This window comes from Lepus europaeus, chromosome 14 (genome assembly GCF_033115175.1).
Source record: "Lepus europaeus isolate LE1 chromosome 14, mLepTim1.pri, whole genome shotgun sequence".
Lineage (NCBI taxonomy): Eukaryota > Metazoa > Chordata > Mammalia > Lagomorpha > Leporidae > Lepus > Lepus europaeus.
In genome coordinates, this window is record NC_084840.1 from 37,654,956 (window position 1) to 37,680,913 (window position 25,958).

General features: G+C 45.1%; 1 protein-coding gene across 2 annotated transcripts in view; it reads right to left on the reverse strand.

Moving 5' to 3' along the window:
- Nucleotides 1-25,958, reverse strand: part of TP53BP2 (tumor protein p53 binding protein 2) — a 70,233-nt gene that overhangs the window by 13,752 nt on the left and 30,523 nt on the right. For both annotated transcript variants that reach the window (XM_062210442.1, XM_062210441.1), the window contains exons 4-13: nt 22,743-22,825; nt 17,551-17,652; nt 14,971-15,145; nt 9,245-9,426; nt 8,717-8,881; nt 8,159-8,387; nt 6,890-6,997; nt 6,501-6,649; nt 5,339-5,801; nt 2,323-3,098 (exon numbers count right to left, since the gene is read on the reverse strand). In XM_062210442.1, coding sequence (XP_062066426.1) covers nt 2,323-3,098; nt 5,339-5,801; nt 6,501-6,649; nt 6,890-6,997; nt 8,159-8,387; nt 8,717-8,881; nt 9,245-9,426; nt 14,971-15,145; nt 17,551-17,652; nt 22,743-22,825 — 2,432 coding nt within the window. The remainder of the gene's footprint in view (nt 1-2,322; nt 3,099-5,338; nt 5,802-6,500; nt 6,650-6,889; nt 6,998-8,158; nt 8,388-8,716; nt 8,882-9,244; nt 9,427-14,970; nt 15,146-17,550; nt 17,653-22,742; nt 22,826-25,958) is intronic.

The window sequence follows — 25,958 nt, forward strand, 5'->3', positions numbered from 1 at the left end:
AGATGGGCTCAGCCCCGGCTGCTGCAACCATTTGGGGAGTGAAATCAGCAGATAGAAGATCTCTTTGTTTCTCTATGTGTGTATCTCTAACTCTGCCTTTCAAATAATAAAAATAAATCTTTCAAAAAAGAGAGAGAGTCAAGCCTTAGAATTAAGGAGGCAGGGATGGGCAGTTGGCCTAGCTGTTGAGACACTGCTTGGGACACCAGCATTCCACATCGGAATGACTGGGTTCAAATTCTGGTTTTGTGTCCTATTCCAGTTACTGCTAACATGCACCCTGGGAGGCAGCAGGTGGCTCCAGTGGATGGGTCCCTCCACTCATGTGAGAGACCTGGATTAATGTCCCAGCTCCCGGCCCAGCCTGGCCTGGCCCGGCCCAGATTACTGCAGGCATTTGGGGAGTAAAGCAGTGGATAGCATCTAGCTCTCTCACTGTCTCTCAAACAACTTTTGGAAAGAGAAGTACAAATGGTAACTAGAAAAAAGAACTGAGGAGCTGGCGCTGTAGTGCACTAGGTTGATCCTCCTCCTGCAGCACTGGCATCCCATATGGGCACTGGTTCTAGTCACGGCTGCTCCTCTTCCAGTCCAGCTCTCTGCTATGGCCTGGGAAAGCAGTGGAGGATGGCCCAGGTGCTTGGGCCCCTGCATCCGCGTGGGAGACCAGGAAGAAGCTCCTGGCTTCAGATCAGTGCAGCTCCGGCCATTGCGGCCATTTCGGGAGTGAACCAATGGAAGGAAGCCATTTCTCTGTCTGTAACTCAACCTGTCAAATAAACAAAATCTTTAAAAAAAAAAAAAAAAGATTGAAGAGAGAGCTGTAATAAGAAGTGCTAACCTCTATTTTAAACTTTTCTTCTCATTTTAAATGTTTACTATATTGGGGTTTTTTTTTTTTAATCTTTATTAATCATTTTCATTTTATTTGAAAGGCAGAAAGATATAGACAAATAGGGAGAGATCTCCCATCCACTGGTTCACTCCCCAAATGCCCACAACAGCCAGTGTTGGGACAGGCCAAGCCAGGAGCCCAAAACTCAGAGTCTCCCGTGTGGGTGGCAAGGCTTCAAATTTCAGCCACCATGTGCAGCCTCCCAAGATGCACATTAGCAGGAAGCAGGATCAGAGAGGAGTCGGCACTTGAACCTGGCACTCTGGGACACAGGCGTCACAAGCAGTGACTTACCACTGCATCCCTATATAAAAATGCTAAACAAATATTTACTATCACTAGTAAAAGTAACCTTAGACATTCACTATCTTTGCATACTATCATATTTAATGGATGTACAATCCTATTTCAAAGCGATGCCATACACTTCCAAACACAAGCTTAATACTTGAAAGGAGTACAGGCCGGCGCCACAGCTCAACAGGCTAATCCTCTGCCTGCAGCGCTGGCACCCCGGGTTCTAGTCCCAGTCGGGGCGCCAGATTCTGTCCCGGTCACTCCTCTTCCTGTCCAGCTCTCTGTTGTGGCCTGGGAAGGCAGTGGAGGATGGCCCAAGTCCTTGGGCCCTGCACCCGCATGGGAGACCTGGAGAAGCACCTGACTCCTGGCTTCAGATCAGTGCGGTGTGCTGGCCGTAGCGGCCATTGAGGGGTGAACCAATGTAAAAGGAAGACCTTTCTGTCTCTCACTGTCCACTCTGCCTATCAAAAAAAAATAAAAATAAAAAAAAAGAAAGAAAGAAAGGAGTACAAAAGGCACTCCCAAGTCGATACAGACGAAGCTTTATAGCCAGATTTTTATAGCACACTGAAGGAGAGGAAGATGTTAAAGAGATGCCCAATCCACCCTCAGCCCAATTACCTCTCTCTGCCACCACCTCACCCAGAACCTGTCCCATGTGACCACTGCTGTAAGTTGAGATTAACTTAACATTTCATTAAAAAAAAATTTCTCTGAGAGCCAAAGAAGTATGAAAAGAGGGGCATCGTGTTTTTCTGAGACAAGCGACACCTTCTGTCTGATTTCCTGGGTGATTTAAGCCAGTGACCAAAAGCTTCAAATCCAAAATTTTTCAAGCCAGGCGAGCATTGCTTCCCTAGTAAGTGGCATCAGCTGGAGAGAAAACAGCAAATGCAGTATTTATAGGGATGAGAACTACTCTGTTTCCTTGACAAAGAAATGGGTTCTTTCTAGAACACAAAAATATTCTTTGTACCAAATACACTGCATTTTGATAACGTATATAAGAACCACTCTGTGTCAAGGGAACTGCAAACCAGAAAAGCAAACTGGAGGAGAGCATGAGCACCCGAGGAGCCCAACGAGGCGAAAGGGCCCCCAGGGCCGAGAGGTCCCACGGTACTCACAGGAGGCAGGGCCACCTGCCCAGTGATCTCAGGTGGACGCATGCTCCCAGAGTCTTCTCCGGGCCCTTCAGGCTCCCCAGATGGGTACGGTGGGGGCGGGTACGGCGGGTACTCCTCCAGGTACACCTCAAGTAGGTGGGGAGCCTCTGGGTTGGTTTGCTCTGCATTATTCTGGAGACTGGGGCTGCTCTCTGGAACCCCTTCCGGCACGTAATCAAGGCCCACAGGAGCTGGCACGTCACTGTTCTCCGTACTGGCACTGCCCATATCCTCGGGGGACAAAGGGTCAGCAGCCACGGACACCACCTCCTTCTCTGGCTCCACATGTAAATACGGATTGGGGATGACTTCAATGGGGCTTTCTGGGCCGGCAGTGCTTGCGGCCGACTTCGCAGGGTACGAGGGGGCGGAGATGGTCTCCATGGCAGCAAGGGTGGTCCTCTGATACAAGAGTTTCTGAATGTTTGGCCCATTAGGACCCTCTGGCTCTGTAATTGAGCTGCGCTTCTTCAGTGGCCGAGGTGCATTGGACAGTTTTTTTCGTAGGGCTTCCAGGTCAGCATCACTCTGATTCCGGTAGGGATGGGATAAGAAAGGCAGTAATTTGGTCGGGCTCAGGGGTCGAGGAATTCTTTCATTTTCGTGGTTCTCCTGGACCGAAGAAACGGGCTCTGGTTCAGGTTCCGGGCTGCCAGGCTTGCCCTGGCTGCTGGAGTAGACGTTCTCAGGCTGCTGCTGCTGAGCTTGCGCAGCAGCGACCACAGGCTTCCCGTACACTGATTGGAAATGGGGAAGCCCTGGTTAGCAGTGATTCAAGGAAGCTGGCACGTAACAGAAGTGGCTAACAATCATAACCTAAGCCTCTTTTAATTTCATGCTTGCTATGTAATGACTTTCAAATACAACTAACTTTTTAAAACAACAGATGACAGGGCAGGCACTGAGCCTGGCGGTTCAGATGCCTGCATCCCTCACTGGAGTGCCTGGGTGTGGTTCCCAGCTCCAGCTCCTGGCTTGAGCTTCCTGCAGTGCAGACCCTGGCAGGCAGTGGTGATGGCTCAAGTCTCTGGGGTCCTGCCACCCACAAGACTGACCTGGATTGCACTTCTGGCTCCCACCTTCAGTCCCAACCCAGCCCCAACCAAATATAAAACAAGATTTCACCCTGTATAATAAACTTAATATGGAATCAGAACTCCTGTTGACCGAAACATGCACCATAATTTTATGAAAAAGAAAATGTTGCCAGTATAAGAAATCACTGATAGTGACATTCAGATTTAAAATGTCAAAATGTGGAAAAAATTTAGAACCAATGAAAACTGGTGATCCTCATGTACAAGCATGATAACTGTCTCTCATACTCTCCAAACATGAATTAGTGTGAGAAATCAATGCACAAAGTTATTAAAACCACTTCTATCTACCACAACTACTCAGATCGCATAAAAAATCTAATTCCCAAATTACATCAGCAGTTTCACCAGAAAACTCACAAAAAAGACCTGTTACGACACAGCCAGTTAAGCCACCACTTGTGAGGCCAGCATCCCGCATCAGAGTGCTGGTTTGAGCCCTGGCTACTCTGCTTGCAATCCAACTTCCTGCTCATGAGCCTGGGAAGGCAGCAGGGGGCCTTGACTCCCTGGGCCCATATCACCCATATGGGTGACCAGGATGAGTTCCTGGCTCCTGGCTTCAGCCTGGCTGTGACCTGATTATTGTGGCCATTTGGGTAATAAATCAGCAGAGAAGATTTCTGCCTTGCCCTCTCTCTGTCACTGCCTTTCAAATAAATAAGTCTTTTCTAAAAAATAAGTATATATAGTGATTTTTTGCTATCTAATTTCCATTATGACAGGTTAGGCCACAGCTATAAGCTTATTTCATGATAAGAAAGCCATTTTTTTTTTTTCCAAGATGTATTTTATTTAAAAGACAGAGTGTGTGTGAGAGAGAAAGAGAGACAAAGAGATCTTCTGTCTGCTAGTTAACTTCCACAGTAGCCAGAGCTGGGCTGATCCAAAGCCAGGAGCCTCTCCTGGGTCCCCCACGTGGGTGCAGGAGCCCAAGCACTTGGGCTATCCTCCACTGCTTTCCCAAGCACATTAGTAGGGAGCTGGACTGGAAGTGGAGTGCCGGACTCAAATTATATGGAATACTGGTGCCGTGGACGGCAGCTTCTACCACTACACCACAGCGCCAGCTCCAAGAAAGCCACTTTCATTTCAGTAAAACATGGTCAATTTGGGGGTGCTGTTGTGGCATAGCTGGCATCCCCTAAAGGCACTGGTTAAAGACCCAGCTGCTCTACTTCCCAACCAGATTCTTGCTAATGTGCTTGGCAAAGCAGCGGAAGATGGCCCGGGTTATTGGGCTCCTGCCACCGACATGGGAGACCCAGAAGGAACTGCTGACTCCTGGCTTCAGCCTGGCCCACTACTCGTCATTGCAGCCATTAGCGGGGTGAACCAGCGGATGGAAGATCTGTCTCTCTCCCTCTCTCTGGGTAACTGACTTTCAAATAAATAAATCTTTAAAAAAAAAAAAAAAAAAGTCAAACAATTTTCCACATTGGGTGTTTTTAACACAAACTTATTTTAAACAGTGTTGTGTTCTCATTAGAACAATTTAAAATGCAGTCGAGAATGTTTTTAAAAACAGAGAGAGAGACAGGAGCAGTCAGCCAAGCCTCTGTGTATGAGGACATTGGGCAAACCATGGTGCAAACTGTGCTCTTGCACTGTGACAGCTATAGGCATCTGTCCCCTAGCAATGCGCTCTGAACAGAACCACACTTCTTCCCTCTATGATCAGCGCCCACTGCAGGAGCCGAAAGCTGGTGGACACGTTTGGAAACTCCCACTTGAGAACAGAAGCCACAAAACTCCCAGAAGGGCAGCATGAGCCATCACAGGGCACAGCTCCTCTGCTATCTGCTAACAGCTGGCCTCTGGTGTGGAACTTACACACATCACACCCCACCCCCAAGTGGAAACAAGCCCAAGAAGCTCACCGCTGGGAAAGTGTGGCCCTCGGCTATGTGTCTTGGTCAAGGCACTCTGCACAGCCTGCTGGAAGTTTTTGCCCGGAGCCTGGTGCTGTGTGTACATGGAATATATGGAGCTGGCGGCCACGGTCGCAGGTTTCCTGAAAGGCGGAAGCAGGCTGTCTTTGGAAGGCTGAGGAGTAAAGGGCCGGACAGCAGCAGCAGGTGGACTCTCTTGCTTACAGCCTGGAGCCAGGGCTTGGTCTTGGCCAACCAAAGGTGCACCAGGGCAGAGCAGCACCCTGGGCTGCGGCCCTGCTGGTTTGGGTTTGCTTCCCACGGAGGCAACAGCTGCTGACAACTGCTGAGAGTTTCCATCGGGCTTGCTGTCTGAAGGCGGCTGATTAGTTTGTCCAAAATAAGGCAAATTAATCTGTTTTGGCTTTGTAGGAACGGGAGGTGGTACTTTAGCCACATTTTTATTTGCAGCCTGTAAAACACATATACATACACACAAAGCCAGTTAAAACGGTGTAACACAGGTATACAGGATGCTAGATAGCCTAATTTCACTACTGTGAGTTCACACTATCTGATGTTAACTCTACATTCCTAAATCGTTTGAAGGCTTAAATCTCTGCAAATATCACAGTAAGGGACATCAGCAACTCCATTTGGCTGCTGCCCCACACGGCCCCCTCATCTCCACTTCTTTGGGCAAGTGGAGGCACCTACTCAAAAGCCTTCCAGGGCCTTCTTCCACATTCACAGATGGAACCAATAAGTGAAACTACCATGGTTAAAAAACACCCAATTTGAGCACTCACCTGCATAAGCTATTTGTCAAAGGCTAAGATCCTAACAGCTACAGACTCAGCTTCCAATCGTGTGACATAACCTCAGCTCCAAATTTGGAAGAAGTAAGATACCTGAACAACACCAATATGATGTTCTTCAATGCACTGTGGCTTTTAAGAGAACCACGAGAAATGTGACCCGGAAGCAAATGTGTCAGCTATCCTCCCATACAGCGTGAGGGCACAGCCACACTCATGCAACGGAAATTAAAACAACAGAATGCTCTTGTGTACAGAAATCTAAACAGCAGAAAGCTATTGCTTTCCTAGGCTCCCACACACCCCTCACATCCACTCTCTCGTGCACGTGGTATTTTGCAGTTTCCAAGTACCTGAGCGTCCCGCAAGATGTCTTCACTGCTCTGGTTCTTCCTCAGGGAACCAAAGGAGGGCGCGGCGGCAGCCTGGTCGACTGTGTCAAACATAGAAAAGGGGCGCACCTTCTTCTCCTTCTCCCTCAGCGCAACCTCCCCATCGTCAGCTGCAGACAGAAAAACCCCACGCTGCTCTAGGAACCGCATGCGACAAAGCTCCAGGCCCGCTCACCAGGCTCTCCCTCCCACATCTCTCGATCACGGAATAACCCAAACACTGCAACGGCAGCACCTCGGTCCCTCTGCGGAACGAGCGTGCTGCGGAAACAAGCACCGTGAAATCACGGCCCCGGGTTCCTCACACCTGCAAATGGACCTTTCCGAGGAGCAGCACAAACCAGCCTCACCTGGGTCCACAGCATGCCCGGCGCCCGCAGGTGCAGGGGAGCCTGGGCTCGGGAAAAGATCCGCCTTTGAAGGGCCCCAGTCAGGGCCGCCCGGGTGGACTGGAGCACCTGGAAGGCAGAGAAGCAGCCACAGGTCACCCAGCGTTCCGAGGCGGTCACTCTCCTGCTAAGACTTTCCATCTCTAAGAGCAGCTTTATATCCCACACTCACAACAGCCCGAGGAAACTGACGGAGCACATGAATGCGGTGTCACACTTCCTGTGTCTAACTGAAGGGTCTCCTTCCTCCCTCAAGTACCAGAGCCCGCAAGGGCACATCTCCCTTCACCGAGTAAGCAAACTCCACGCAGCAGGCCTACCTCAGGGCACACGTGTGCAACAAGCCACAGCTGCCGATACACGACCCAGGACTTGGACCGCAGTCTTTCACCAATCAGTGTGTTCGGGTTTTGACACTAACTTCCAATTTCAAAACCCATGACTTTTATTTTTCCTTATAGAAACAAAACAAATACAGCTCTTCCTCAATTAAAATCCAGACTCCATGGCATTATTATGGCAAAATAATTAATATGTTTAAAATTAGCTGTGTCGTTGCATCTAACGAGGGTTAGAAAAGAGACACAACACTGGCGACTGCTTTTTCTTTCTGGGGGTCTGAAGGACATGGTCGGGAAAGTCAGCGTGCACCCTATGTTTCCTTCAACTTCCCTTCCCCTCTCTAGCCCCTCCCCCCCTTTACAAAACTCTGGCCTGCACTTCCCCATGCACCTGAGGACTGCCCGGAATGCAAAGATGGCTCAACACACAGCAGCCTCTGCCATTTTCACTTTTAATCTTCCAGCACATTTACCTTTGTTCTAACAATGATCAGCAGAAAAACCCTCACACACAGGCATGTGTGGATATTTATCACCACTCATCAACAGAGCGCATTCACAGCCCAGTCCATGAAGAGGACGTCACTAGCACTTATGTACGGTGTCCGCATACAGGAAAGCTCTTAAATTATCATCAGATCAAATTAACTCAGTAACAAAGAACTTCCAAAACAATTTTCAGATTTGCAAGGATGTATTTAATTTCATTTCCTAAACAGAATTTTGTATTAAGGTTAAAATACTTACCACTGCACTAGCAAAGAATACAAAAAGATTTTTAAGTGTTAAACATGAACAAGGGATATAAAGACACATTTCTTTGCTAACTCAAACATGGGAAGAGTAACAGCAGGATGAGGCAGGGCTCAGTTGTGTATGGAGTTTTTACCTTTAGCTTGAGAGGCGGCCCCAGATCTCATATTCGGCAGTGTCTGGATCTTCATCGGCCCCTCGGCAGCCTGCATGACCAGGGAGCCGTCGGGCAGGGCAGGCTTCACCAGCAGCTCAGGCCGGGAGGGCATGCGTGGCATAGTGGACGACTGGATGTAGGGACCCACGGCAGCCACACGGCTCGGGGCCGACACCGTTTGCTGGGGAAGGTTTCCATCAGATGAAACCTCAGGGGCAGAAAACAGCGGCCCTTCAGTATGCCAATCCACAGGAGGGGTGACGCTGGCAAGGCTCACAGGGAGCACGTTCACAATCCAGCCAGCCAGTCCGCAAGCAACGACCCCAAACAGAAACACACTTGAGTGTTAGCACAAGTACTAGAAAGGAAGGCAGAGCTACTCAGGCGAGCGCACGAGAAGGGCTGGATTCTCTTTTGAGGCTCAGCGAATGCCACCTCTTGTATCTGAGGGCACTATAAGGACATGGACAAAGGGGCTTGTGTTGGCGGCGGCCTCACGGGGCGGGTCCTCCCCGGCCTCCTCCCCGGCCCACTTACTGGTAGGTTCTCCTTCTGCTGCAGGGCTGCCTTCTTCTTCCAGAGCCGGTCTCGCAGCTCGTTAACACGCTTGTCCATGACTGCCACTTCTGAGTTCCGCTTATTCAAACACTCCCTCTGTTGCTGCAGCTTGGCATTCTGCTCTTGGTTCAATTTGTTTCTTAACTGAATAAAATAGGGAGCGGGGGAAAGACAGCCAAGGAGTAGGGAGGAAAGTTTCGCAAACAGACGATCACATGGTTAACTATTATATAATGTCTAAAACCGTAAGGTCCCTCCGCCCCTCACACTTCTCAGCTCATGGTTTAAAATTAAGTGACACCTGTGCCAGACCACCAGCTGTGGCTATGCAAAATGCCTCAAACTGCCTGTCTGAGGTACTATGAAGTTTATTTTGGATTCTTTGGGGTTTAGGTCCCCAGCCCTGGCCCAGGGAAAAGCAAGCAAAATGTGGCACTTCCTGCCACTCACGCATGAGGGCGACTCTCAAGCACCTTGAGAGGAGCCCAGGCACGAGCGCCAGGGTACCTGCAACTCCTTGTAGAGGCGGTCCAGCTCGGCCACGGCAGACTGGTTGTCGTCGTGGCCTTCGATCCTGCCATTCTTGAGCATCTCCAGCTGCCTTGTAAGCTCCTCTACCTTTGACACGGCCAGGACGAGCTCCCTCTGTTTCTGCTGGAACAAACTATTCATCTGCTCGATTTCCTCCACTAGAACAAGAGTGAGAACAGCAACAACAGTTCAAAAGAAAAATAAGAAGGGACTACTGCCCAGGCAACCAGGCCTTGCAATCAACTTTCCAATAAAAGGTAGGCGGATGTTTCAGAATGTCCTAGAACAACCTATTTCTTTCAGAAGCAAATGAAATCAACACAGATCATCTCTGAATGTCTGGGCTTCTGTCTTAATGCATCCTCACAGAATCTGTATTATGAATATACTACACATTAAATCCAAATTTTTTTTTTTTAACTTTTATTTAATGAATATAAATTTCCAGTGTACAGCTTATGGATTACAATGGCTTCCCCCCCCCCCAATAACTTCCCTCCCACCCGCAACTCTCCCCCCTCCCGCTCCCTCTCCCCTTCCATTTGCATCAAGATTCATTTTCAATTCTCTTTATATACAGAAGATCAATTTAGCATAAAGATTTCAACAGTTTGCACCCACATAGAAACACAAAGTGAAACATACTGTTTGAGTACTAGTTATAGCATTAAATCACAATGTACAGCACATTAAGGACAGAGATCCCACATGAGGAGCAAGTGCACAGTGGCTCCTGTTGTTGACCCAACAAATTGACACTCTAGTTTATGGCGCCAGTAACCATCCTAGGCTGTCGTCATGAGTTGCCAAGGCTATGGAAGCCTTCCAAGTTCACCGACTCTGATCATATTTAGACAAGGTCATAAAAGACAGAGTGAGGATAGTAACCAATGATCCTAAGAGTGGCATTTACCAGGTTTGAACAATTATACAGCATTAAGTGGGGAAGAGGACCATCAGTACACACATGTTGGGAGTAGAGCCATTGGTGGTAGAGTAGAGGTTATGATTACAAAGGAATGAGGCCCAAGTGCACTAGACAGGGCCTAGAACAAAGGACAGAGTCATTATTAGAAGAGCTAAGAAAGGTGCTGTCTAAGCTACAATTAAGTTTTCTGATTGAGAGGCAAATAGAACCTGATAGAAGGGGCTTGATAATAATCTGGTGGGCTTTAGGCCTTGTAAATTCAGAGGCCCAGACCTATCTATCTCTTCACATGGGGTATATCCTAAGGGAGGTGTGAACCTCCTAGGGGAAGGCACTCTGTTGACTTTCATTACTTGGCTGGCCTGGGAGGAGAGCTGGCCAGGTAAAGGCAGGGGGCATCTCTAACAAGAAATTTACAGTTCTGCCTGCAATGTTGCTGACCCTACTTGACCATCCCCTCAGCTGCAGTGGTCACTTTGGAAGTTGGGCTGAGTGAAGGGCTTTTCAGCTTAGAGCCAATAAGATCTGTGGCTCTGACCTGGGCATCCTTCGACTCCAGGGCAGGTCCATTTCCAGTGATCCAACTCTTGGCAGAGCTGCCAGGGCTCTTCACAAGCTGACTTCTGCTGAAGCCCAGGCTTACCACATTGAAAGCCACTGCAGTGGACTGGCCTGTTGGGTCTCCTTGAGGGCAGATCACTGTACAGATCAGCCATTAATAGGCCTGCCACCCATTGCTTCTGATGCCTAGCTTTCTTTTCCTCCTGGTTTGTGTTAAAGCAGACCAGAGGATGCAAGTCAAGGGAGTGCCCGTTTCCCAGCTCTAATCTTCGGTGGCCTGAACTACAAGTCTATAGTCACAGGCATGTTCTGTAGTAGTTTTTCTAAGGTAGACAATGCCCATGAGGAAAATTATAGTCTCACTTTAAAACTTTCTTTCCCTTTGGTCTGAAAGGGAGGTTTTTTCTACTTACTGTATACTTCGCTGATGGCGAAGTGAATCTAGCTATGAGATTATTATTTGAGTTCTTATTTTGGCTATGCTATTGCAGAAAAATGTTAGCCATCTCTTTTATAAGGTCTAAAGATTAAATTGTGCATCCTACAGATTCCTTCATAATAGAATTAGTTTCCTACCTTGAAGAGAATAGAGAAATGAAAGAACAAGTTGGGCTTAGAATAGAGAAATGAGGGAGCAAGTCCTAGATCGCTTGCTGACAATAGCAATATCACATGAATACTTAGCAAACCGTTTCAACCATTAGATAACAACTTAAGAAAACATTTACCAGAAGGTCCAATGCCTTCTATAAATTTTAAGAATCATGTATTTGAAAACACCTCTTAAATATCTAACATGGTGTAGTTTGTTTAGCCAGTAAACTTAAGCACAACCATCTAAAATGTTTTTAGTTTCTTTCTACCAACAAGTCTAAAACATATGATACACAGATTCAGGTCCCACAAATTAAAATGTATCTTTGATTGATTTTAGCAGCTTAAATTTATGGACAATCTTATCTATAAGCCATTTAAAATAAAACTCTTAATAAAATTTCCCCATGTGGACATACAATATGTACACACATATAATATAGCATAATAGACCAATATATCAATTTTAATAATAGCTTTTAAAATCTTTAACTCTTTTTGTAGATTGCCAATTGATTTGAATTGCTTTTTCTTTTTAGTAACCTCAGTTAACCATACTTTCTCTCAGTTGGTACTGTTAATACATTATTGGCTTCATCTGTTTACAGAGCCATCCCAAAGTACTGAATACAATAAAAGTGGCTGGAAAAAGTCCATAGGAACCTATAGGAGGACAGCTAAACACAGAACCAACAACGCTTTAGTTTTATGAGCAGCAGATATTCAAATTTTTGAAAAAAGCACATATTTAAATAACCCATAGCTCTTAATAAAAATTCAGCTGTTTTTGAACAATTAGAATTTAACAGACATCAAGAGAACATAATAGATAACTTTAACACATTGCTTTAACAGAGCATCAGAGTTTAATTCTATGTCAAAGAGAAATTGAGCTTCCTGTGATCTTTTGCTGTGAGGTTTCCTTCCTTTACCTTCTTTCATATTGGTGACCATGTTTCTGTGTTTCTGTGTGTAACACATCTTTAAGCATCTTTTGCAGGGCAGGATGAGTGGCAACAAATTCTTTCAGTTTCTGTTTGCTATGAAAAGTCTTAATTTCACCTTCATTCACAAATGAGAGCTTTGCAGGATATAGTATTCTGGGCTGGCAGTTTTTCTCTCTTAGTACCTGGGCTATGTCTCGCCATTCCCTTCTAGCTTGTAGGGTTTCTGATGAGAAGTCTGCTGTGAGTCTAATTGGAGATCCTCTAAGAGTGATCCAACGTTTCTCTCTTGCACCTTTTAGGATCTTTTCTTTATGTTTCACTGTGTTGAGTTTGATTACAACATGTCGTGGTGAGGATCTCTTTTGGTCATGTTTATTAGGGGTTCTATAAGCTTCCTGTACTAAGATGCCTCTGTCCTTCTCCAAACCTGGGAAATTTTCTGCTAGTATCTCACTGAAAATGCCTTCTAATCCTTTCTCCCTCTCCATGCCTTCAGGAACTCCTAGAACCCGAATGTTGGGTTTTTTAATAGTATCCTGTAAATTCCTGACAATATTTTTTAGATTTCTAATTTCTTCTTCTTTTCTTTGGTTTGCCTGTTTCCTTTCCTGTTCTCTGTCTTCTAAGTCTGATATTCTCTCTTCTGCTTCGCCCATTCTGTTTTTAAGGCTCTCTAATGTGTTTGTCATTTGATCTATTGAACTCTTCATTTCATTATGATTTCTAGTCACTATCAGAGTTTCTTGTTCCACTAGTTGTTTCATTTCATTTTGATTCCTCCTTAATATTTCACTTTCACGAGAGAGATTTTCTATCTTGTCCATGAAGAATTTCTGTAGTTCAAGAATTTGTTTTTGAGAACTTCTTAATGTTCTTATCAATTTTTTGAGATCCGCTTCTTGCATTTCTTCGATCTCCTCATCTTCATAATCTTGAATTGGGGTGTCTTTTTCATTTGGGGGCGTCATAGTTTCTTCCTTGTTCTTGTTAGCTTGGTTTTTGCGTTTGTTGTTTGGCATGTTGGAGATATTTGGTTTCTTCACTGTGGTGTTTTTTCTTGTTACACTATGGCTCTATATTAAGTGGACTGTCTGCTTTCAGTGGAGCCTTAGAGGCTTGAGATGAGTGTGGCCTGAGAGCTGTGTTTGGTTCCTCAGGGTTGAGGGTGTGTCAAGGATGACACTCCCAGGTTAGGTGTGGTAAATCTCTCTTTCTTTTTTTGATTTAAAAGGGAAGTAATTCCGCACAGCTGAACGTAATTGGAGGTAGTTAGCAGGCAAATGATATACCCACAGGAGCCAGAGATCGGAAGCTCTTTCCCAAGGACCACACAGGGAATCTCTGCTGCCCTCAGTGTGGGCTCCAATTCTCCTGCAGTCTCCCACTGGGTTGCCAAGTTAGATGCTAATCTCCTGTTATTTCACCCCTCCCCACAGAGTCAGGTTTTTCTGCTAGGCTCAGGGCTGGTGCAGACCTGAGGTCGCCCTGCTTATGACGTATGTCCAAAATGGCGCCTGCTCTGTCTTGCTCGCCTGTGAGAGGTGAGCGGAGAGAGAGAAACTTGTGTCCGTATCAGTCACTTTTTTTATTTTTTTTTCTCTCTCTTCTAGTTAGCCTGGTGAACTTTTCCCCACGGAGTTTCAAGCCTCGTTCCCTTTAGCCTCCTCTTTCCGCTTGCCTGCTGGTATCTCGGGCTATGGAGGTTCGGCTCACCTCGCGTTCCAGCGCTGGTGCGTTGAGTCTGCCGCTGGTGTCCCGAACTTGGGCTCCCACGCTCTCCACGCAGGTCCACTGTGAATCACTAGTTCCGGAAGAGTTTCCTCTGCTGTTTCATCCCCTACTCTTCCTTGACCCTGCAGTATCTCCACTTATATTAAACTTTCTCTCCCCCCGGACTAAGTGTGCTTCCTGCCTATTCCGCCATCTTGCCGCCTCTCCCTAAATCCAAATTTTAGAAACAAATTTCTTTACAACTTTTAGTCTCAATTTCTAAAATTTTAAAATATTTAACATGCAATACTTGTACACTTTGATGCAGTACAATGTAGTATTTTAACACAGAGACAGAGAATAAACCAACAAAACCAGGCAACTAGGCTTTCCATTTCCTCGTCCCTTGTGGTCAGATGCTAGCGGCTCCTCTCTTCCAGCTCTTAGGACGATGTATACTCCAGTACTGTGAACTACAGTCACCCTGCCATGCTACGGAACACTAGAACCAACTGCATTTTGATACCCATTATCCAGTCTCCCTCCATACCCTTGATCTCAATTTTATAATGGTAGATGCAGCTACTAAATCACTAACCTTCTGTCTGAAATATGATAATACATATGTATACATATGTATATGATAATACATATGTATATGATAATACATGGAGCTATTACACTAATACAAACCCTACCTTTAAATTCTTTACAAATATTTAAAGGAAGAATGATCTGCTACTATATTTTCCAAAGGCAATTTAGCAACTGTGTCTAAAACATTCAACAGCTGAATTCTCCTGAGTGGAACCAGTACCATCAAAACTGCAGTGAAACATGCTTCTTCAAGAATCCCCTTCTGAAGTCATCTGCAGAGCCTCCCCTTACTCTTCTCCCTGCACCAATCTGGTTTCTTGTGCAGTCACAGTGTAACCTGTAGCCCTGAGTACGGAGCCGCTTACCAAGTTTCCCATTGCTCAGCCTCTTCTGCTCCACATGGCCTTTCAGCGCTCTCACTGTCTTCAGCTTGGCCTCCTGGCTTTCAGCTATTTCTCTCAGCCTCTTAAGCTTCTCCTGCTCAGCTGCTTGTTGCTGCTGACGCTGATCTTGTTGTTTTAAAAACTTTAAGCGCTGTTCCTGAAAAATCGTAACTAAAAACTTGTAACCAAAGCTGAGTCATAAGTCACATATTTTATGATCAAAAGCTAGCTCCCAAAATGAATATGCCTAAAACATATAAATAAGTGGAAATGATTTCAAAATAAGGAACCTGAACTGGAAACTGATTCTGCGACAGTCATCCTTGTTATGTGAACAGATGTCCTTGCCACTCACTGCCATGCTGCCTCAGCGCCACCTGGGAGTTTGTGAGACATGCAGGCTCTTAGTCCCCACCTCCCACCTGCACATCACAAGACCCTTTTCAACAAGACCCCTAGGTGCCTAGGTGACTCACAAGCACATTAAAGCTTGAAAAGCAAGGGCATCCCTGATTGTGAGAAAACTGGTGTCTGGGGTTACAAACAGAAATGGATGCATGGGAACCTGGATGGCCACAGCACGTTTAAAATTGCGTTAAAGCATCCATGGCCATTAACACCAAAGCCTTGTCGGGTAACTTGTCATGTCAAAATCATCGCTGTCTCCCCCACCTTCAGTGAACTGACAAGTACTAAGACTGGTCAGTTAAGGATACTGAGCAATTAGGCCAGGGGTGGCGAACAGCCTGCAGCCAAATCCAGGTGCTGTCTGCTTTTGCAAGGACATCTTATTGGAACACAGCCACACCCATTCATTTACCTACTGTCTACGGCTGCTTACAACAGCAGAGTTGAATAGCTGCAACGGAGGCAGCATGGCCTGCAAAGCCTCAAATTTACTCTGTAGCTGTTTAAGCAGAGAAGTTTGATGGCATCTGGTCTAGATCAAAAGCCTATGGCCGAGGCCGGCGCCGTGGCTCAACAGGCTAATCCTCCGCCTTAGCGGCACCACCACACCGGATTCTGTCCCGGTTGCCCCTCTTCCAGGCCAGCTCTCTGCTGTGGCCAGGGAGTGCAGTGGAGAATGGCCCAAGTGCTTGGGCCCTGCACCCCATGGGAGACCAGGAGAAGCACCTGGCTCCTGCCTTCGGATCAGCGCAGGGCGCCGGCCGCAGCGTGCCGGCCACGGAGGCCATTGGAGGGTGCACCAATGGCAAAGGAAGACCTTTCTCTCTGTCTCTCTCTCTCTCATTGTCCACTCTGCCTGTCAAAAATAAAATTACAAAAAAAAAAAAAAAAAAAAGCCTATAGCCGGGGCCGACGCTGTGGCTCACTTGGTTAACCCTCCGCCTGCGGCGCCGGCATCCCATATGGGCGCCGGGTTCTAGTCCCGGCTGCTCCTCTTCCAGTCCAGCTCTCTGCTGTGGTCCAGGAGGGCAGTGGAGGATTGCCCAAGTGCTTGGGCCAAAAGAGGTTTCTTGGGTTTTCTTTGTTCAAGGTCAGGACAAAGATTAGTTTGTGAGTAAGAATGTCCCCAAATAAAGACTAGTACCCTGCAGCTAGTGCCAAGCAACAGAAAGGGACAGTGTGAGCATTAATAAACTTGAAAATTCCTCTTCTGGTAGCCCAGAGCAGATCCCAGCAGCAAAGCTGAAGGGCTCTTTATGACTTTGCTGCTTTGCTCAGACCAGCACAGGAGTGTTAACTTTGATCAAAATCCGGGGGCAAGGGGCTGGGGGTAGGCTCTTAGCCTAGTGGTTAGGACGTAGGCTGGGACACTGCATTCCATGTCGGAGACCCTAGGTTTAAGTCCCAATTCCAGCTTCCTGGTAACATGCACCTGGGAGGCAGTAGGTGATATTTCAAGTAGCTGGGTCCCTGTCACCCTCAAGAGAGACCCAGATTGAGTTTCTGGTTTTGATCAACAGCTTGGGGCTGGTGGGGGCATTTGGGGAGGGACCCAGCAGATAAGGGAGATATCTCTCTCTCTTTTATCCCTCCACCCCAATCCTTTTTTTTTTTTTTTTTGGACAGGCAGAGTTAGTGAGAGAGAGAGAGACAAAGAGAAAGGTCATCCTTCTGTTGGTTCACCCCCCAAAAAGGCTGCTATGGCCGGCGTGCTGCTCCAAAGCCAGGAGCTTCCTCCTGGTCTTCCATGCGGGTGCAGGGCCCAAGGACTTGGGCCATCCTCCACTGCCTTCCCGGGCCACAGCAGAGAGCTGGACTGGAAGAGGAGCAACCAGGACAGAATCCAGTGCTCCAACTGGGACTAGAACCTGGGGTGCTGGCGCCGCAGGCAGAGGATTAGTCTAGTGAGGCACAGGGTAGGACACAAACCCTTTAACATGCAAATTTGTACAAATCAGTTTCAAGGTTTAGGAAGATCTTGAACAACTAGGATAATAAATGCTGCAATAAGGAGAAAGCACCAACAGAGCAGTTAACTTTGACGTTGCAAATATGAACTCATACTTGTGAGGGAGCTGGCTTAATAGTGAGGGTGGACTGTAAACACCTACATTAACAACAGCCTGTCAGTAGAGCTGATAGATAAGACACTACCTTCGTAGCCAGCATTTGTTGCTGGGCTTCAATCTGCTGCTGCTGGCGAGATGCCATTTCCTGAAGTTCTGCAAGTGTCAGATCCATCCTAGGACTATTAACCTACAAATGGAAACACAAACACACACAACCTAACTCACCATAAAATAATCACAGAGAGTCCTCTCTCAGTACCAACCATGACAAAATTACTTGGCCACTTTTCTTTCATAATGGTAAAAAGACCATTAATTTTTAAATTAATACTAATTTACCTAAGATAAAACGCATAATAATATATACTGAACAATATTTTATTTGAAGATGCAAAATTAAACAGTTCAACAGTCAGAGACATAAATGGAACAAGTTAATTTCTATTAGAATAGTAGTGTTTGGGCCGGCGCCGTGGCTTAACAGGCTAATCCTCCACCTTGCGGCACCGGCACACTGGGTTCTAGTCCCGGTTGGGGCACCGGATTCTATCCCGGTTGCCCCTCTTCCAGGCCAGCTCTCTGCTATGGCCCGGGAAGGCAGTGGAGGATGGCCCAAGTGCTTGGGCCCTGCACCCGCATGGGAGACCAGGAGAAGCACCTGGCTCCTGGCTCCGGATCAGAGAGATGTGCTGGCCGCAGCGGCCATTGGAGGCTGAACCAACGGCAAAAAGGAAGACCTTTTTCTCTGTCTCTCTCTCTCACTATCCACTCTGCCTGTCAAAAAAAAAAAAAAAAAAAAAAGAATAGTAGTGTTTGGGGCCTGTGCCATGGCGCAGTGGGTTAACGCCCTGGCCTGAAGCGCTGGCATCCCATATGGGCACCGGTTCGAGAGACCTGGCTGCACCACTTCCCATCCAGCTCTCTGCTATGGCCTGGGAAAGCAGTAGAAGATGGCCCAAGTCCTTGGGCTCCTGTACCAGCATGGGAGACCGAGAAGAAGCTCCTGGCTCTTGGCTTCAGATCGGCACAGTCCCGGCTATTGTGGCCAACTGGGTAGTGAACCATCGGATGGAAGACCTCCCTCTCCCTCCCTCTCTCTCTCTCTCTCTCTCTCTCTGTAACTCTGACTCTCAAATAAATAAATCTTTAAAAAAAAAAAAAAAAGGAGTAGTGTTTAATTGGATTAAACAATACTGGGGCATCAGCAGCAAACTCAGAATACAGTCATCAGAACTTCACTGAAAAACATACTAACACTAAAACATCAAGATACACTGGGTCATCAGGAACAAAATAACAATGTCCACTCTCACATCTATCCCATATTATCCCAGAGGTTCTAGTCAGTGCAATAAAATAAGAAACAAAGTGGCATCCCAATTGGTAAGAAACAAGTTAAACTGCCTTTCTTCAAAGACAGCATAATCATCTACAAAGAAAATCCTGTTATTTGGGATAAAAGGTCTGTAGGCAAAAAAAAAAAATCTATAATCTATGTATTAGCAACAATCAGAAGTTGAAATTCTAAAATACTGCTTACAAAAGCATCAAAAATATGAATTACTTTAGGATAACAGATGTGCAAGACTTGGATACCGAAATTTCAAAACACTGCTTAGAGAAAGAAGACCTAAATAAATAGGCAGATATACCATGTTCATGAATTCAAAAGCTCCATATCATCAATACTACAATGAATCTTCCCAAACTTATCTATAGAGTCAACAGAATCCCAAAATCCCAGCAAACTTTTTTTTTTAAAGATTTATTTATTTATTTGAAAGGCAGAGTTTACAGAGACAGAAAGACAGAGAGAAAGAGAGAGAGCCTCCATCTGCTGGTTCACTCCCCAAATGGCCAAACAGCTGGAGCTGTTCCAGGCCAAAGCCAGGAGCCAGGAGCTGCTTCCGGATCTCCCACATGGGTAGCAGGGATCCAAGCACTTGGGCCCCTCTCTGCTTGGCCATCCTTTGCTGCTTTCCCTGGCACAGCAGCAAGGGAGCTGGATCTGAAGTGGTGCAGATGGGACTTAAACTAGCACCCATATGGGATGCCAGTGCTGCAGACAGTGGCTTTACCCACTACACCAAAATGCCGGCCCTCTCAGCAAACATTTTTGCAAAAACTGATCACCTGATGCTTAATTTCATACAGATGTGCAGAGCATCTAGAAGAGCCAAAAACAACTTTAAAAAGACTAGTTGGAGAACTTACACTATCTGACTTCAAGACATATGAAGTTCCAGTAACCAATACAGTGTGGTACTGACCTCAAGACAAGTAAGTACATCAATGGAACAGAATAGAGAGCACAAAATAAATCCACACATTTGAGGGGCAACTGTTGTTTGGACAAAAGTACAAGAGCAACTGAGTAGAGAAAGAATAGTCTTTTTGGGGGGGCCAGTGCTGTGGCTCACTTGGTTAATCCTCCGCCTGCGGCGTCGGCATCCCATATGGACACCGGGTTCTAGTCCTGGTTGTTCTTCTTCTAGTCCAGCTCTCTGCTCTGGCCCAGCAGGGCAGTGGTTGAGCCCCTGCACCCACATGGGAGACCAGGAAGAAGCGCCTGGCTCCTGGCTTCAGATTGGCGCAGTGCCGGCCGTAGTGGCCATTTGGGGAGTGAACCAATGGAAGGAAGACCTTTCTCTCTGTCTCTCTCTTTCACTGTCTATAACTCTACTTGTCAAATAAATTTAAAAAAAAAAAAAAAAGAATAGTCTTTTCAACAAACACTGCTTGTACAACTGGATATCCATATGCAAAACGAAATGAACAGTGACTCTCACACACATAAATGTTAACTCAAAAGGATCATAGATGTAAACTTGAACCCTAAAAAGAGAACAAAGGAAAAGGATCTGTGATCTTGTATTAGACAAAAAGTTCTTACATAAAACACTAAAAGTATGCTTTGTTAAAGAACAAACTGATCAATTATACTTGATCAACATTGAGAACTTGTTCTTCAAAAAGACAGTGTTAGAAAAAAAGGACAGGGCTAGTGTCTGGCTTAGTGGTTAAGATGCCAGTGTCCCACATCACAGTGCTACAGCTCCTGTAGGAGACCTGGATTGAATTCTCAGGTCCTGGCTCCAGCTTTAGCTAGAGACATTTGGCAACTGAACCAGCAAATGAGCTCAGCTACTTGCTCACTGTCTTGCTCACTCTCTTTCTCCCCCTCCCTCTCAAACAATAAATAATTTTTTTTTATAAAGCACAAGTCACATGCTGGGAAAGAAAACAAATGAGCAAAAGATTTAAACACATTACACAGTGTATACATATAGTACAGTTTTTATGTTAAAATTCTTTAAAATTATTTTTTAAAAAAATTTGAACACTTTGCCAAAGAAGACACACAGAGGACAAATAAGCACATGAAAACATATCCAGTACCATCAGCCACTAAATCAATACAGTTTAAAGACACAGGGCATGATCAATACAGGTATTAGAATACAGGTATTAGAATGGCTAAAATTAAGAAGACTGACCATAACAATCACAGGCAAAGAAGTAAAAAAAACTGGAAGTTTCGAGTGGAAGTGAAAAATGACACAACTGCTTTGAGACAGTTGGGCAGCTTCTTAAAAAGTTAAGATACAAGTTAGTATACACCTACCATATAACCCAGGTATCCCACGCCTAAGTATTTACTTACAAGAAATAAAAGCACATGTCCATAGTCATTTGATATAGAATAGCCAAAAACTGGAAACAACTCTGACTGCATCCATCAACAGGTTTATGGATAAACTGCTGTACCCAGACAGCGAAATATCTCAGCAATAAAATCCTAACTTAAGTCAAAACTTACACAATTTAAACAGACCCAACTTACTGTACATCAATTCTACTTCCATAAACCTATTTTTAATTAAATGCCAGTGTGTCAAGATGCACTCAAAAACCCTACTAATGGCTAAGAACATTTTGGTTATCTTTCTATTGTTTGTTTATTAACAAAGATACCTAAGATCATAGAATAAAAACAGGAAAAATCTGAGTAGAAGCAAATGATATTTTGGATAATCCAAGCTGGCAAAAATTCATTGTAGATTGAACAAGGATAATTTAGCCAGTCCCTAATGGCATTAAAAATTCTGAGCTCTGTAAAGAAATGTCTTCAAGGTATACTAAGATAACTGCTCGAACTCATACACAATAGCAAAAGCATTAACATGAGGAGTCCTCAAAATGTTCATGGAATGTGGGCATGATGGAAAATAACCGTGCATGGATTTCAAGACTTTCTGCACCAAAATAAGTATCTTTTAATTCCATTTTTCCATGAATTTCTTGAAGTACCTGACGAGATAATTTTCCATTTTTAAAAAAGTGATTATAGTAACAAATAAAATCAAAACACAAATACTTCCTTGAACTTGCTCAACATTTCTTTTGTTATACCTCTGTATTACAGGAGCATCCAATTTTTTTAAAGAGCCAGGAAAGATCACTAAAAAAGTTTATATGATAGAAATTTAAATATCCTTTTTTTGAAGTTTACTTTTATTTATTTGAAAGGCAGAGTTAGAGAGAGGGGATGAGACAGAGAGAAAGATCTTCCATTTGCTGGTTCACTCCTCAAATGGCAGCCAATGGTCGGAGCTAGGCCAGGCCAAAGTCAGGAGCCTGGAATTCCAACTGGGTCTCCCATGTGGGCTGCAGGAACCCCATCATCGAGCTGTATTCCACTGCTTTCTCAGGTGCATTAGAAGGAAGCTGGATCAGAACTGGAGCAGCCAGGACTCAAACCAGCACTCACAGGGGATACTGATGTCACAGGCGGTGGCTTAACTCTCCACGGCACAACTCCAGCCCTTAAATATTCTTTTTAAAAAGAGTCATCCTTGGGGTCAGCACTACGGTGTAGTAGGTTAAGCCTCTACCTGCGGCACTGGCATCCTGTCCTGGCTACTCCACTTCTGATCCAGCTCCCTGTCAATTGCCTAAGAAAGCAGTGGAAGATGGCTCAAGTGCTTGGGCCCTTGCACACACATGGGAAACCTGGAAGAAGCTCCTGGCTTTGGATCAGCCAACTCTGGCCACTGTGGCCATTTGGAGAGTGAATCAACAGATAGAAGATCTTTCTCTCTGTCTCTCCCTCTCTCCATCTGTAACTCTGCCTCTAAAATAAATCAATGTCTTTAAAAAAAAAAAAAAAAAGTCATCCTTAACCCACAGAACAGCAAATAACAATGAATTAGACTTGAAGGATAAGAAAACAGTACCACTGTGACCCACATGGTATGTACAAAAAAAACTACTTACACCATTCTCCTTTCTGCGATGTTCACCAGGAACTTTTACGCCATTTCTTTTTAAACCTGGATCCTGAAACCTTGGTCCACTCACTAAGGACAAAATTCAAAAACTATGCATTAATCACAGTGTTAACAGTTACTGTAAGCACCAGTTCATTTCTGAGTTTTGTTACTGCTACTGGATACATAAGTTGAATATATACTTACAGTATTTTCTAATATCAATAGTTAAGATCTCATAATTCATCCTGTCTTATAAAATCAATTATATGGAGCAGTGAAGAATTAGCACTGTGAAATATCACGTCACCTCTATCACTAGTGAAATCGCCTGATTCACACATTAAAGGAGGAAAAATTCACGAAGCTAGTGGATTTCCGCTTGTGGGTTAATTCACACTATTTGCCTACAGTTGTTCCTCCTAGGTCTCTCTTTAGCTCCTCAGCAGTGAAATCTAGAGGGCAGTTGATTGAAGATTAAATCAATCCATCCTTGTATCCATAAGCCAATGAAGACAGAATATGTGGTATGACAGTTACTTGGTTTATTGAGAACACTTTGCATAAGCATACTATGAAGAGCTTTCCCATTTATTTAATTTAAATAATTCCCATATTCTCAATTGGGAAACTACCAACAAAAACATTACAAAGTCTGCTTTTTTGGCTAAAAAAATTTCTCATTATCACTTAATACATCATTATAAAAAACCATTAAACACTTTATAAGAAATAATATCAACAAAGAGAATTTTTCAAATATATTAAGTTTATACCTGTACTTTCCAGAAATTAGGAAAATTATTAAATTACCTGCCAAGAAAATTTAGATTTGAAAAATAAAGTTTAAATTTCTTTTGAATCAAATGTTCATTATACCTGCCAGAAAGCTCAGGCAAATTCCCATGGCAATAAATGAGTGTGTATCCTCAAAGCAGTATCACACTTGCACCCAACTCTGACTTGCTAGCTTATTTTCAAAAGATTGCTCAATCCTCCAACAAGATAGCTCAGGTGAACTCTGTCATAATATTTCTACAAGAAAAAAATAGTTCTATAATTTAAGAATAATTGCTTTCTTAGATGCCTTGTCAAAGAAAGAGCACTTAATAGCTAGCTTCTCCTCTGTATAGTCAGTTTCATAATTACAGTAAAAAGAAAAAGCTTTAAAAATAATATCCTACACATTCTGGGTCAGAGTCCTGGTTAAACTGAAGAACCTGGTAATCATGTCCTGACCCTTAATCTAGAAGTCTGGGCTAAAAAGAGTAAACAAACACCCCGCTAAAGGGACTGAACAGCATGCTGTTCTACCCCAGTTTCAACACTGCGGGGCTTGGGTGGTGCACGCCAGTGTAAAAACAGCTCCCAATCTCCAGATTCTATTTCTCACATTTCAAACACACTGAAACCACACATTGCACTGCTGAGGCGAGTTAATAATTCACCCAGCACCACACAGGAAGAAGCCTGAACTGGTAAATGAACAGGTAAAATCAACTCATTAATTAGAAAAGGATGCACCATGCATGCAGTAATGTAACTGAATAATAAAGTAAAAATATGATGCAAATGCCAATTTGCTTAGAGAAAAAATAATACATGTTCACTTGAAAAAAAATTACAGACACCAGTGGTACTGAAAGCCAGCCTGGCTGAGTTGAGGCCAGTTCCACTCCTGACTTTGTCACTACAAGTCACTTAACCCCCAAGGATCAGCACTTCTCATCTAGAGAGAAGAAGAGGCCAGACTAAACTTAATTACTAATGGTCAGGTCCCATCCACACACTTGTGCTAAAGCAGTAGTACTCAAAATGAGATTTCATAATGTTCAATAATTAACACTCATTACCTACATTTTTATTCCCAACTTTGTTTTAAAGAGTCCAACATTTGGGGCCAGCCTATGGTGTAGCAAGTTAAGCTGCTGCTTGTGGTGCCAGCATCCCATATGGGTGCTGGCTCAAGTCCCAGCTGCTCCACTTCCAATCCAGTTCCCTGCTGATACACCTGGAAAGGCTGCAGAGGATGGCCCAAGTGCTTGAGCTCCTGCTACCCACATGGAAGACCTGGAAGAAGCTCCTGGCTCAAGGCTTCAGCCTGGCCCAGGCCCAGTTATTCTGGCCACTTAGGGAGTGAACCAGAGGATGGAAGTGATACCTCTCTCTCTCTCTGCTTTTCAAATAAATAAATCTTTTTTGTATTATAATTTTTTTTTTATAAATGCACAGTAACCCTGCTTTAACCAATGACTTCCTACCAAAAACAGAGCTCCCAGATGTCAGATCTGAGGCCGCCCATTCTGCCACACCCTGAGATCTCAGGGTCCTGGGCAGGCAGCTGTGTCCCCAGTGTCTGCTTCCAGCCCACCCTCCTTCTTGCATGTCGCCTTCTATTTGCTCTGTTGTCTGTAAACCAGTCATAGCCCTCGCTGGACACATAACCACCAGACTCCATTGTTTTCTGCCCCAAGTCCTGCCTTTGCTCTGGATGGTCTCACCACACAAGGGCTAGCCTCTCACTTCCACTCTAATTCAGGCTCACGTCAGAGATGACATCACCTACAAGTGTGCTACCTCTGATATTTTAAATTCCAACATGCTACTTTTTGACCACAATTTTTTTTTAAAGATTTTATCTATTTATTTGAGAGGCTGAGTAGCAGACAGCAAAAGGGAAAGACAGAGAGAGGTCTTCCATCTGCTGGTCCACTCCCCAAATGGCTGCAATGGCCAGAGCTGAGTCGATCCGAAGCCAGGAGCTTCCTCTGGGTCTCCCACGCAGGTGCAGGGGCCCAAGTGCTTGGTCCATCTTCTGCTGCCATCCCAGGCCACAGCAGAGAGCTGGCTCAAAAGAGGAGCAGCAGGACTAGAACCTGCACCTTTATGAGATGCCGGTGCCGCAGGCAGAGGATTATCAACTGCACCACAGCGCCGGCCCCCACAACTTCTTTTCAATCCACCCATCTTACGCACCGCCTCTCATACACCTGTTCATTAACCCAGCTGAAACCTGCTGTCTCTGAACAGTCTCCTCCCCCACAGCCCCTCTTGTTTTCACTTCTTCCCCACGCAGCTAAGATGTCACCTTGCCAACCCCTTCTTCCCCCCCGTGCCACTGACCTGCCACTGAATTTGTCTGGAAAACCCCAACCCTGGGTCAGCCCCGCTGTCTCCTCTTACAACCCACCTGGGCGGCAGAGCACTGCCAGAAAACAGCCTG